Source organism: Myotis yumanensis, unplaced genomic scaffold, assembly GCF_028538775.1.
Source record: "Myotis yumanensis isolate MYYU_CA2020_CCGP unplaced genomic scaffold, mMyoYum1.0.hap1 SCAF_1, whole genome shotgun sequence".
Taxonomy (NCBI): domain Eukaryota; kingdom Metazoa; phylum Chordata; class Mammalia; order Chiroptera; family Vespertilionidae; genus Myotis; species Myotis yumanensis.
Window position 1 is genome coordinate 82,681,847 of NW_027223752.1, and position 14,805 is coordinate 82,696,651.

The 14,805-nt window shown below is 47.2% G+C and overlaps 1 protein-coding gene across 2 annotated transcripts in view; it reads right to left on the minus strand.

Moving 5' to 3' along the window:
* The window catches only part of SLC7A7 (solute carrier family 7 member 7), a 29,278-nt gene extending 15,560 nt beyond the window's left edge, over positions 1-13,718 (minus strand). The window contains exons 1-2 of one of the 2 annotated variants that reach the window (XM_070426303.1): positions 13,594-13,718; positions 8,432-8,977 (exon numbers count right to left, since the gene is read on the minus strand). In XM_070426303.1, coding sequence (XP_070282404.1) covers positions 8,432-8,930 — 499 coding nt within the window. In that variant the 5' untranslated portion in view covers positions 8,931-8,977; positions 13,594-13,718. Of the gene's footprint in view, positions 1-8,431; positions 8,978-9,717; positions 9,829-13,593 lie in introns of those variants that run through there. The other variant, XM_070426295.1, reaches the window with a different exon arrangement.
* Positions 13,719-14,805: the final 1,087 nt, after the last annotated feature.

Genomic DNA, 14,805 nt, shown 5'->3' on the forward strand with positions numbered 1-14,805 from the left:
ATCCTCCAAGCCAGTTCTCACTCTTCTACCCAGTGGTGCAGACCTATTTGGTTGGGAACAGGGAGGGAGAGGAAGGGACCATGAGTATTTTTTAAACCTCCCAGGTAATTTCAATGTATAGCCAGGGTTGGGATTCCTTCCCCAACTTCCTCTAGGCTCTTCTGAGGCAGAGAAAGAGAACATATAAAGGAAGAGACCAAGGGCGAACCCCTGAAGAGCCTTGAGGATCAACCAGCACAGGACTCTACATCCTCACTGTTGATGGAAGTTTGCTCCAAAGTTCACACTGACCCCACATCAGACAGAACCCAAGGCTCTGACTTCAGCTTCTTTGTTGCTGTGAATGTGGAACATGAAATAAAAGTTTCCCCACCATGAACTTAAAATGACTATTGGGAAAACCCCTCTGGGAGCGATAACCAGCTTCCAAGAATGAAGTGCAAAGGGCAAATATCAGCTGGGGGCCCAGTATCTGGCTGTTCCATCTCATTAGCCACAAGGACACGAAGTCAGTCATTCTAGCACCTGGAAAAGCTGCAGGGGACATGTGGCCAAAGCTCTCAGACAAATATACAGAGATCCGAAGTCCTTTATAGTCCCCAAGTAGAGTTAGCAGACTCAGTATAAACTGTCTACCTTACCCTCTGCCCAATTCTTACAACTTCCCCCCTTCCCCCACTACCACCACCACCACCCTGAGAGCCAAAAGCACTCAGCCCCTCTCAGCTAAGCTGAATCTGGAAACATATCTTCTGTTCATTCGTCCAATCAACATTTCTTGAAGCACCTGCCACATGCAAGTCACTAAGGTCAAGTGTCAGGGACACAAAGACTCAGTTGTCTCTGTTCACAGGGGACCCTGGAGATGCGTTGCTGGCTGACTGGTATAACAGGCAGATTGAAGACACAGGAGGTAAAATGTCCTGTCAGCAAAAGGCAAGAAACTAGACAAAAAAACTAGATCATGTGATGGACAAGTGTAAGCAGGAGCAGAATGACCCAACGCTGCTAGCAGTGGGCCGAAGCATGTCAGCTCGAAGAAAGGGCCGTTGGGGGGAGCTGGACTCTGGACACCTAACCCTGACTCCTGCAAAGAGGAAGGAGAGTCTCAGTCCTCCTTCCCGACCTCAGAGCTAGTGTAAAAGTAAAAGTAGGTGTGCTATCTTTATCTTACAATTAAGAAAACTGAAGTCACTCAGGCCAGCTCCAAAGCTTGTGTACATTCCACCACCCCATGTGCCTTCCTGTTTGGATTCAGGGATGTGAGCCTGGGAGTGGGATTATCTCCCCTCAGGTAATGGCTGCAGGGATCTGGAGCAACCTCAAAGAACTCTGGAAAAACAGAACAACCAGCCTCAGGAAGGGCCATCTGCATACCTCTCTGGTTGGGAAGGGACCAACCAGAATTAATTAATTCACCCACCAAGCATGTACTGGGCACCCACTGTGATCCAGGCCTGTACAGGCTCTGTGATTAATACCCAGGCCCCAGCCTTCACAGAAAAGTGAACATGGACAATTACAAGAATGAAAGTCACTGCCAGGTAACCCATCCAGCCTGGGGCAGTGAAGGGGTGCAGATGGGTACCAGGACCACTGTTACCGGCACGGAGGCTGGTACTGGGTTTGGGGAAGGGGAGAAAGAATTTCTGGCAGGAAGGACAACATGTGATTATCCTGACAATGAAGTCAGAAGTGAGTAAATTCACCCATGTGCACATGTACCTAAAATGTACCTAAGCCAGCAATTCTCTCTCTCTCTCTCTCTCTCTCTCTCCTTTTTTGTTTTGTTAATCCTTCACCCAAAGATATTTTCCCATTTATTCTTTTAGAGAGAGTGGAAGGGAAGGGGAGAGACAGAGAGAGAGAAACATTGATGTGAGAGAGATACATTAATTGGTTGCATCCCACACACGCCCCAAGCCCTTGACTAGAATTGAACTCAGGACCCTTCAGTCTGCAGGCTCTACCACTAAGCCAAACCAGCTAGGGCCCACAAGAATTTTTTAAATATGCAATATCTGACTATTTAGTCAAGGACACTGACATCTTTTCCCTTAGATCAGTGGTTCTCAACCCGTGGGTCGCGACCCCTTTGGGGGTCGAACGACCCTTTCACAGGGGTCGCCTGAGACCATCGGAAAACACATATATAATTACATATTGTTTTTGTGATTAATCACTATGCTTTAATTATGTTCAATTTGTAACAATAACATTGGGGGTCACCACAACATGAGGAACTGTATTAAAGGGTCGCGGCATTAGGAAGGTTGAGAACCACTGCCTTAGATTGTCAAATTAAAAAAAAATTACAACAAACACAACAGCCATCTGGTGTGAATGAATCAAAATTATACCTATCTTTTGGTCAGATGGGCAAAAAATATATCTTTTGGTGTGCCACATAATTTTAGTAATTAGTTTATGTGTGCCATGAAAAAGGTTGAAAATCACTGACCTACATAATAATTGGTGATTTCTAGGACTGTTGCAATGCTAGCCTATCTAGAGCTGTAATTCATCAGCAGTTCTAAATGAAGATTATACCTATAGAGGGACAGTAAGCCACTCTGACAAAAGCAGAAAACTTTATTTGCTCTCTTGAAATTATCACTGTTTGAATAGAAAAAGGTGAAAGTATGGCAGAAATAGAGATCCCGCCTCTATGAGATAGAGACCCCATAATAGAGATGAGGAAACTGAGGCTAATAAATGTAACCTGTCTGATTCCATGCTCTTAACCACCATGACTGCTGCCTCCCAAGGAATGAGGGTATCCTCTGCACTGCTCAATGGAGAGAAATACTGACTCAAGGCACCCAAGCACTCAACCATGGAGAACACCTTATTGTAGGGTAAAGATATTTCACCCACCCTAGCCGGTTTGGCTCAGTGGGTAGAGGGTCAGCCTGCGGACTGAAGGGGCCCAGGGTTGATTCTGGCCAAGGGCACATGCCCGGGGTTATGGGCTCGATCCCCAGTAGGGGCCGTGCAGGAGAGAGCCAATCAATGATTCTCTCTCATCAGTGATGTTTCTATTTCCCTCTCCCTTCCTCTCTGAAATCAATAAAAAATATATTTAAAAAATAAAAGCAATTTCACCCAACTGTTTCAGAAAATACCCCCAAACCAAGCTAAGGCAGGCTTAAGTCTTTCCCATAAACTCTTCCCTTAACCTTGGTCCCTCCCTCTACCTCTGCATTTCCTGCCTTAAACTCAATATTGTAGCCCACCCTGAACTCCTTACAGCGTCTTGAAGATGTCCTTCTTTCTTGTCTACAAGTTTTCATACATTCTGTTCTTGCTGCCTGAGAGGCTCCTCTCCCCTCTCTACTCTTGGTTAATTTTTCTTCATCATTCAGGTATCATGTTAAACTTCCTTAAGGAGAGTTTCTAAACTCCTAGGCTAGTTCAGGTCTCTTCCTGTGGCTCCTTGCATCTCACAAATCACAACACTCATCATAATCCATTGTAATCTTGTGTAGTGTTGCCTATCCTAGCCTTCTACTAGTACACACACACACACACACACACACACACACACACTGACAGCTCCATAAAGACAATGATCAGTGCTGGGAGGATGGCAAGCACTTCATGAATATTTGGTGAATGCTCATTCTCCAGCCCCATCTCTTTCTGGAACCCCAAATAGGCACAGTTGCCTACTATCTTACAAATACACTTCAAATTCAACATGATTGCATCCCCCTCCTTGTAAATTATGCCAGCACCTACTGATTGCCCAAGCCAGAAACCACATCTCTTCATTCAGGGAACATTTATTGAGTTCCTCTCTCTGTTTCTTTGCTGGAGATACAGTGGATCATAAGACAGGCTCACCCTCTATATGGCACAGAACTTACAGGCTGGTGAATATCACCTACCTCTTCCATATGCCAGACATCCCAATAAATGTCATTGGTTATACTGATTATAACTTCTAAATCACTCTCCCAGCCTTAGCCAGTTTGGCTCAGTGGATAGAGTGTGGGCCTGGGGACTGGAGAGTCCTAGGTTCAGTTCTAGTCAAGGGTATATTCCAGGATTGTGGGTTCAATCCCCAGAAGGGACGTGCAGGAGGCAGCCATTCAATGATTCTTTCTCATCATTAATGTTTCTATCTCTCTCTCCCTCTCCCTTCCTCTCTAAAATCAATAAAAATATATATTTTAAAAATAATAATAATAAAAATATTATATCACTCTCCCATCTGTCCTTTCCCAAAAACATCATCTCCTGAATAAGCCATACCGCCACTGCTGTTGCCCTAATTCAGACTTTTGTCATTTCCTGCCTGGATTTCCAGGAGAGCTTCCTATCAGGGTCTCTGCCTCCAGCCTTGCTCTTCTATCCCAACCCAGCTACATGGTTCCCCTGCTTAGAACCCTTCAATGACTCCTCACGTGCTTTAAAATAAAATCTAAACCCTCTAGGAAGGTTTGTCTCATGCTTTAGCCCCTTGCCTTCCTTTGTTCCCTCAATCCCACAATCCTCCACACACACCCCACACTCCATTCTTCTCATCTCTGTGCCTTTACATTGCCTTTCCCTGTATCTAGAATGTCCTTGCCCTTTCCTCATCAGCAGATATTTATTGGGGACCTTCCAGACAACAGACACTGTACTAAGTGCCAGAGATTCAGCAGCGAGCACAACAAAGTCCCTACTCTTATGATGTTTACATTCAAGAGGGAAAGATAGCCCTGACCTGTGTGGCTCAGATGGTTGTGTGTCCTTCCCTGTGCTGAAAGGTTGCCGGTTCAGTTCCCAGTCAGGGAACATGCCTGGGTTGTGTTCAGGAGGCAGCCAATGGGTACTCTCACATCTCTCTCTCTCTCTCTCTCTCTCTCTCTCTCTCTCTCTCTCCTTTCCCTCTCTCTCTGTCCCTTCCACTCTCTCTAAAAAATCAGTGTAAAAACTATCCTCAGGTGAGGATTGACCAAACAAAGCAGCTGGGAGACTGAGAGCCACCACTTTAAATAGGAAGGTCTCTGATAAGGTAATATTTGTGCAAAGATATGAATGGAGTGAGATAATAAGTTCTGAGGGTATATAGCAAAAGGAACAAAAATTGTTCCCCGAATACAAGACCCCTAAAGCAGGAACAAGCCAGGCAAATTGAAAGAAAATTAAGACAGCCCCTGGCTGGTTTGGCTCAGTGGACAGAGCATCAGACTGTGGACTGAAGGGTCCTGAGTTCGATTCCAGTCAAGGGCACATGCCCGGGTTGTGGGCTCAATCCCCAGTAGGGGACTTGCAGGAGACAGCCAATCCAATCAATGATTCTCTCTCACCATTGATGTCTCTCTCCTCTCTCTCTCTCTCTCTCTCTCTCTCTCCCCCCCCCCCCCTTCTCCCTCTCCCTCTTCCTTCCTCTCTGAAAGCAATAAAAAGAGAGAAAATCAAGACAACAAACAGTATAGCCAGAGTGGGGTGAGGGAGGAGGAGAGGTCTGGGATGAGTCAAAGCAATCAGATGAAGGGGGCCTTGAAGGTCATGCTAAGTGGCTGCTTCTCCCACCCCTGACTCCTTTTCACCCTTCAGTGTCAAGTGCAGAAATCACTTCCTAAACAAGCTAAGCGCCACCCACTCCTGCACTTAGCATATACAATATGTTTAATTGACTACTGTTGCTGGTCTCCGCCACATAATGAATTCCCTACAGCAGGGGCTCTATCTTTCCGCTCCATGTTTTATGGGCCCCGTCCCAAGCACTACACTGTTTCTGAATAGTCGAAAAATTCTTCCCTTCGTTCTCATTGCATGCCCTGCAAGTAACTCCCAATTACCAGATTGGTTTCCCAGTGGCCATGGTACTAGAAAGGAGGTGCCTTGATAGTGAACACATGCCCTCTGGAATTTAGAAATTACACGTGTATGCTCACCATTGTACATTTAATAAACATTATCATTTATACACATCAGCCTCTTTTCTGGGTGAGACTCAATTGGTGAGAAAATGATCAACGCTGGGTCATGATGACCCAAGGAAGGCACTGCTCATGGAAGGGCCTCAGAGCAGCCCTACAGAAGCCCCAGATGCCCCCTCATCACCACCTTCCATTTCAGATGGCAGCCCATCACCTTCCATCTGCCCAAGCTTGAATCCTTAACATCATCTCAAAGACCTCCTACACACCCCCACATCCAGAAGTCCTAGAAATTCCACCTTATAACGATTTCTGTATCTACCCCCTCATCTCAGTTCCAAAGGCCCTGCCCAGAGGGCAGGCCTCCACCACACTTCATATGGACTCAGGTTTCAGCTCCCTAAACCGGTCTTCCTACCTTGTCTTTCTTTCCAAAAACACTCTCCACATGCCCACCAAGCAAATTGTACTTCCCCACTTAAAATTGTTAGTTCCCCCCTATTTCCAAAATAAAGTCTAACCTGTTTAGGCACCATATAAAACCTCCTTGAGCTGACCCTAGGCTATATTTCCAGTCCTTATCTCCTCCCCTATCTCTTACTCCACATTCCAGCTCTACCAACTGCCTGCAATTCTCTGAACAACCTGTACCTTTTGGAACTCCACATCTTTTACGTGCAGTTACCCCTGTGAGAAATGTCCTAGAAGACAGCTATATCTCTTTTCAAAATTCAGTTCAGACATTGTAGGCTCTGCGATGTCTTCCTAAGCTCTCCTCCCCACAAGAAGAAAGTTGCCCTGCTTGCTCCTATGGTGCCTTTACACTACACCTATTAGCTTGCATGACAATTATTTGTTACCATGTCTGTGTCCCTCTTGGTTTTCTCCTTCTTGGGTTTCTCTTGAATGACTATGGTTAAATAGAGATATTACTGCATAGATCCTATCTGGACAGAAGGTCCTCAGACGTCTCAGCATCTGACTTGTCCTGGGTATTCACTAAGAATAGTTGAAGGAAGAAATTCACATGTCCTTACATTCTTACAATCTTGGTTGTCCTTCTGACCTTCTCCCAGATCTCTGTGCCTCTGAAGTTACTAGAGATAGGATGAAGTCCTATTAGCAGCCAAGAGATGTACTAATTTTAAATATAATAATTTATGTTACATGTAAGTCATAATTTATGGTTTTCACTGAATCTGATTTCATTTTTGCAGGAGCCTGTACGTGAACATCACTGCACCTTGCCTAAGGTCATGCAGTTACTGAGCCCGGTCTCAAACAAAGCCTGGTGCACTCTGCACTCTACCAGAGTTGTCTCAAATACATGTCATAAATCCATACACAAAACTCTGTCTTCTATTCACTGGGAGCTCTGCAAACTAATGATAATTGTGGCTACTTTGCATGTATCTGTACAAGGGTGTACGTGTGCATGTATGTGGGTGTATAAGAGTTTGAGTGCACCTCTATTCCCAAATTAGAAATAGCATATTAAAAAGGGGATGACTGATGGAAGTAGGCACAATGCCAGAATCAAGGAATGACAGCTGTCAGAGATGACAGATCAAAAGCAGATGACTGGTGGGTTTGTTACACTTCGGTACACCTGATGAACTGAAGTTAGGCCAGCAGCATAAGGCCACTGAGGAGCAAGCGATCGTCCCCACCCACCCTGCTGGCCACAGAAGGCCTCGTAATCAAACAAGAATTGAGATACGCAATGGTAATCCCAAGTCACCAAAAGAAACGTCCAGTTATTAAGGCAAGCAGACATAGCACTGGTTTTAAAGATATTTCAACAAAGATGGTTGAAATAAGAGAATTCTGGTATTTAAAGGGATGCAGCTTTCTTAGAAATTTTACTCAGATGGAATAATCCTTGCTCTACACAAGGCATGTGACTATCTGCCTAAATTTGAGGGGTCCCCAAGAGCAGCATATCCTAAAATTAGTTTCACCAGTAAGTCAACCTACCATATCATCTATAATAGTTTTAGTAATCTAGCCGACAGCAAAAGTCACACATGTGCGAAAAGATATTCACTAGAGCATTATCTGTATGACTGGAAACACTGGAACCAACTTAAATGGCCATTAACAGATGACCGATTACTTAAATAAGCAATATTCTTAAAATTAACATGGAATAACATGAAGCATTTTTTTAAAAGTAGACCTATAAATAGAAAAGAATGTCACTGATAAATTCCTGGGGAAAAGCACACTGTAGAATTATATGTGGACTATGAACCCTTTTTGTAAACCGTAGAACAAAACTACATCTGCAAGAGCAAGGAAAAAAATCAGGAAGGGCACGCAAACTGCTAATGATGCTTACCATGGGCAGCTGGGCAAAAGGTAAACTGGTGGGTTTGTTACACTTCGGTACTGTTTGAGTTTTCACACAAAGCACACATTAAACATTGTTTTTAAATAAAAGCATTTCCAGAGGCATGCATTTCTTCCCATCTCCTTCTCACTGGCTGACTGGACCCACATCCAGGCCTCTGCCCTGGCGCGCCATCAACACCTCCTGCCCCAGCCCCACTTACAGATGCAGGCAGCTGCCAGCAGGCGGCCAGCAGCGTAGGGGGTAAAGCAGCTCGGGAAGACGGGCTGCACCATGTAGTTGGCAAAGGTGATGGCGATGATGGCCTGGCTGGTGGGCTCGATGATGAGGAGGGAGGTCCAGAGTCGGATGAAGGCGAGGAGTCCCCCGAAGGCCTCGAGGATGTAGGCATAGCTGGCCCCAGACTTCTTAATGGTGGTGCCCAGTTCCGCATAGCAAAGGGCCCCAAAGACAGAGAAGAAGCCCCCAATAGCCCAGATGACCAGGGAGAGGCCAAAGGAGTTACTGTACATGAGCACGCCCTTGGGGGACACAAAGATGCCCGAGCCGATCATGTTCCCCACAATCAGGCACACGCCATTCAGCAGCGAGATCTCCTTCTTCAGCTTCACCTGCTCGGACCCTGGGCGGGCCTCCTCCGCCAAAGGGGAGGCATCCCCCATCTGCTGGGAGGCCACTTCATACTTCGCACTGTTCACCATGGCGGAGGAGGAGAAGAAAGGCTTCACCAGCTTCCTGGCATTGCCCTCTAAGGAAGAACGAGGAAGATATACATCAGATGGTTGGCAATTTCATAGAACGCTTCCCCCATAGGGGCCAGTATGGGCAACCCGCTCCACCTACCAGGGCAGAGACCTCTCTCTTGCTTCCCACCCATTAAACTCTCCTTCTGGTGGGGGCTCTGGCTCATCAAAACAACCCCAACTTGAATCATTCCCCAGAGAGATGATCGTGAGGCTGGTGCTGCCTCCCTGATTTACAAAATAGAAAGCTGAATCCTGGTTCTACCTGAGCCTGCTGTGATAAGAGGCAGGAATTAGGGCGATCATCTGGCAGTCACCAGGTGTAAGCACAGTGATTTGAGCTGGCATTTTTCAGCCTTACATCAAAAAAGTCTGTCTTGCCTCCAATTTCAGACTCACCTATCACCCGTGCTGAGATGCAACATGAGGAACCAACCTTGCAAGCAAATAATCTGTGGGTTCCAAATGCGCAGCCCAACTTAGAGATGATTGGAGTCAGCTGATGACCACTCCCTACCCTGCAGATACAGCACCGAAAGCCAAGGCCAAGAAATAGCTGAAGCGGGGCAGCTGATGCTGGGCACCGCAGAGCAGGAGACAGCTGAGAGAAAGACAGGCGAGGCAGGCCAAGCAAGTGGAGAGATAGAGGCACCGGGGAGAGGAGGTGATCAGACACTGCACAGCAGCAAAGGGGGCTAAGGGCGAGTGAGTGGGGCTGAAAGAGAGAGTGGGAAGCACTCACTACCTGGCCAGAGGTGTAAGCAGGTTCCTGCAGAGGCAGCAGCCAGTGGAGGTCAGGAGCTGTGCTCTGACCACTCCTCGTCCTCAGACAGCAGTGAAAGGAATGGCCGGCCAAGTGCTTACGGACTTAAGTCAAATCGAGAAGTCAAGAAGGGCGGAGGGGGTGAGGGCGGGGGAGAGGAGTATTAAGCAACTGTCTGGGTCCAAGGTTCACTGGCCCCTCACCCCTGGAAAAAAAAAGGGCAGCTAGGAGCTCTGGGCTCAGCACTTTCCGAGATAAGAAAGGCGCGCCCTCAGGAATCTCCTTTGACAAGGAACAGAACAAAGGACTGGCAGCTGGGCATGGCTCTGCAGCCCCGGGGAAACTGTCCCCGAGCAAATTAGCCCTGATAAGGCCTGGGCAGTGGCTGAGAAGGGCCCTACCCTAGCCCACTTCTCTCTCTCATCCCAAACAAGAAAGGCAGGAGGATTGCACAACGTGACTCCGTGACTCCGAGGGGCTGTTCATGCGCTGAGATTAGAGGAAGTGTGAGTGCAATCCCTGCACCTCGTGATTGGCTGTCCTAAGAGAAGAACTCTGCACACTTCCCCAGGAGTGAGGAGTGGCTGCCCCTGAACTTGGGCCAGTACCCCATGGCTGAGCCTCAAGCTCCTTCCAAGGAAACCAGGTCAAAAAATTATACCCAAACCCTGGCTGTATGCCCTCCCTGTCACGTGCCCTTTCATCTTTAAAAAAACATACCAGGATCTTTAGGTAAGCATAATTCTTATAAACACCTCCCCAAATACAAGTTAACTCCAATTTCCTTAAAATATGGGGAAATAAGATTTCCCTGAACATACAGACCCAAAACAGAAAGACAAAATAGAGTATTTTTTGGAAATCATAGATTATTTTACCTTTATTGTCTAGTTAAATATGGTATTTGGTGTCTCTTTTGCCAAAAGAAATACATTCTATCCATTCTGAAATGCAACTACCTGTCCCTTTTCACAACGTTTCTAAAAACCCTCTTTGGTTATTCTACAACCAGAGAATAAAAATCCAAGGGACCTTATCTTTACCCTACACCCTCCCATCCTAGTCCCTTAAAATTTATTTTTAAACCAAGAGAGTAATCCAGATGTTAGCCTTCCCAGAGATCTTGCTTCTCCCAAGCCACCCTCACAAATGTCTGAAATCTGTGGATGAAAAAAAAAAATGATATGAAAAGCAACCTCACAGGATAATCTAATCATAAATTCCTAACTAGGCAAGTCATGTTAGGTAGTGACACCCCCATATATAGGTATATAACTTCTTTACTAAAAGGCTTATCTTTGGCTTAAGCAAACCCTGTGCATTGCTTCTGTACATCTGGGTTACACACCTTTGAAATGCCCCTCCTTCTAATGTATGCCCACCCTTTTAGGACCTTCTTCTAAGACATGACCACTCTCAAGAATGCACATAACCTTAACCTATAATCTAATCCCCACCTTACTTTTCCCCACCTTCATGTAATCTTCTTTACATTTCTCCCCTTAATTTCAAATGCATTAAAGAAACTATAAAATTCTTATTCTCAGGACCATATGAGAACTTGCTTCCCTGGCATATGTTGCCAATTTGGCCCCAGTAAACTCATAAAAATTCTCTACAGGTCTGCTTGGCCGGCATGGCTCAGTGGTTGAGCTTCAACCTATGTATGAACCAGGAGGTCACAGTTCGATCCCCGATCAGGGCACATGCTCGGGTTGAGGGCTCAATCCCCAGTGTAGGACATGCAGGAGGTTGCCTATCAATGATTCTCTCTCATCATTAATGTTTCTATCTCTCTATCCCACTCCCTTCTTCTCTGAAATAAAAAATATATTTTTAAAATATATATATTATTTTAAAAATTCTCTACAGGTTTGGACATTTCTTATGTCCACAAATCCATCCAGAGGAGACTGTCCTTTTCTCTCAGGTGCCCCCTAAATATTCCTATAAGAATAATAGCTGTCATTTATTGAGCACTCATCAGGGCCAGACACGCTGCTAAGCACCTAAAGGCCTTATCTCATTTAATCCTCCCTACAGTCCCTTAAGGCAGGCACTAAGTCCCATGCCAGGATGCCTAACTAATGAGAGAGGCTAGCCAATAGAGCCCAAGATCTTAACTGGCACAGCCATACCTCCCCAACCCCACCCCCACCTGCCCAGCCTCTACGCCTTCCTCAGACAAGAAAGCATTTCAGATGGCTCCCTAAATGAGTTACCTAGAGGAGGCAGTGATTAAATTAAAAAGAAAGCCTCTGCCCTCCTTCACCCCAAAGCCTAGACCTCCCAACGAAGCCCATCCATCTCCTTCCTGACTGCTCCTCCCCTTTCTCTCTTTGCTGGGGATTACAAGTCCTCTTGGCAGCACTGCCCTTGCTAGGGTGCCCACTTCTAAAGCAAACAAGGCACGTGGAAATACCTCATCATGCCTGCCCTTTTAAGACCAAATTCACTGGCACCAAGGGGTGGGCATGTGTCCTAATGGGATGTTAAAAAAAAAAAAAAAGTGCCGATACCGGTTTGGCTCAGTGGATAGAGCGTCGGCCTGTGGACTGGAGGGTCCCGGGTTCGATTCCGGTCAAGGGCATGTACCTGGGTTGCGGGCACATCCCCAGTGGGAGGTGTGCGGGAGGTGGCTGGTCGATGTTTCTCTCTCGTCGGTGTTTCTGACTCTCTATCTCTCTCCCTTCCTCTCTGTAAAAAATCAATAAAATATATTTTTTTTAAAAAAAAAAGCGATGAAGGAGGGATAAAGGAAGGAGAGCGCATGAGGGAAGGTGGGGAGAGAAGCCTGTGGGTTTAGCTCCTGGCCAGTGGTATCTGAAAGGTGAAAGACTCCTCTTAGAATCTTGGGACACTCCAGCCAACAGCATACCCTAGCGGCCTCACCAGGAATGCTACAAACTGGGTAGAGGTGGCTACCCTTCACAGGAGAGATGCCCCCTCTTTTCTCAACCTCTGCCCAGCACCAGAGCTGTGGGCAGAAAGGCACCATCTTTGGCAGCTCACATCCCTCCCTGAGACCCTGGTCACAGGGCACTGCTTCCACCAGTTAGGCAGCCCTGGGACCGGCAGGACCTCTCCTAAAGGGCTCCTCACAGAAGAACTCTGCAGAGCCTGGAGCCCCGTGAGATAAAGGCGGTCCAGGTACGCAGCACCCTTGTCTTCTTCCCCTGTCTGAAGTGCATTCGGGACCTAGTGGGGGTGACAGGGCAGCACACATCCTACAGCCTGTGGGAGAAGTTGCAGTTCAGGGGTTCAGGAAATGCAGGTAGCAGGGCCCCCAGCACGCAGTGCCTGGCATGGCAGCCAGTGGAACCCCTTGCCCTGACCTTACCCATGAATGGCAACATCAAAACACCCTTCCTCCAGGAGCCAGCACAGGGCTCAGGGTCTTGGCTCCTCGGTCAAGCACAGGGAGCTAAATGTGAGCAGAGACCTTCTCCCCCAGGGACCCCATGTCCTGCCTTCCTCGCTCCAACTAGTCTGTGCTGCCTCCTTAACAACAGCAACAGAAAACAGATACGCTCTGGTACAGCTAGATTGCCCCATCACCCCAAGCGGGAAGCTCCGCTCCTCCCTCCCAGCTCTCCATTTGTTTTGCTATGCTCCACTGTGGCTACGACAGCCCCTTTCTAAAAAAGTGAAACAAGAAATTGTTTACTCCTGTGGCCAGGACTTCAACTAATGTAGGGCTGAGGTCTCTGGGCAGAGGGCTCTGCCTGGGGAGGTCAGAGCTAGGACCAGGAAACAAGAGGCTCTTGAGTCTCCTCCATCAGTCAGTTTTCAGACTCTCACTCCATCCTCCTCCTGCACGTCCCCTCTCACCCACTGTCCCCGACTCCCACCTCTTACCTGTCCCTTGCCCTTTGGGCAGGTGCGAGGAGGAGGGGCTACCACGCTGGGACTAGGGGGAGGGAAAGGTGCTAAGAAGGGGCACCAGGGTATGGCTGGAGCTGCAGCAGCTGTTGACTCTGGGGAGCAGAAAAGGCAGAGGGTGCCGACGAAATGAAAAACAGGAAAACATATGTGTGACTCTGGCCGGCAGCGGCAGCGGGGAGGGGCCTGGAGGCCGGGCTGGAGCTGGGACCCAGAAGACCTCAATGCCTGCCCGGCCCCCTCTAGGCTCCTCCTCTTCCCTACCTCAGCCCCCCGAACTTCCTTATTGCCCTACATTTATTCCCAGGGACTTGCAGTGCCCTTCTCAGGGCCTTTACAACTCTTCCCCATAATTCCATTTCCTCTGCATCTCCCCCTGAAATACTATCATTGGTCCTGCGGAGGGCTTAGGATCCATGGTTAGGGCAATAGTGGACCTCTGTGGCCTTATCTCTAGTCTCAGTGCCATGTCAGCCCCCATGTAAAGCAACACATGCCAAGGAATGTCACTTGTGGGGGGACAGGTGAGCACATACCTACACGCTAAGCAAGCCCACTCACAACTCAGGTCCCCAGTTGGTTCAGGTGATGCGTGTGTTGCAAAGGAAGGCCCCCTTAGGTGGCCTGGCACAGGGCTAATGAGTTGGCACCCCTCCAAACCAGGATTATTTAAATATTTGTTGAATGTTTATTTAACAAAAGCAGGGAAATACGATTTTCTGGGAATAAAAAACTGTTAGCCTCCTTCTTTCTATTCAAAATTAGAACTTATTAAATGAATTCATTACATACACTTTCTGAAGCAGAGAACTTCTCGGTACCCACATTAAATAATTTAAAATGTAGATACAGCCCTGGCCAGTGTGGCTCAGTTGGTTGAGTATCATTCCATGCACCCAAGTTTGTCAGTTCAATTCCTGGTCAGGGCACATGCCCAGATTTCAGGCTCGATTCCTAGGAGGCGGGGGGCGGGGGGAGGGACATGTAGTAGGCAGCCCATCGATGTTGCATTCTCACATTGATGTCTCTCTCCCTCTCCCTTCCTCTTTCTCTAAAAATCAATTTAAAGTATTTTTTTTTAATGTAGATACAGCATAAATCTCTCTCAGGGAGTGGCACTTCACAGGGTATGGTGCATTCTCAGAATTCCAGCTGTGACTGCTGCCTTTAGGCAACTAAAAGCTGGTC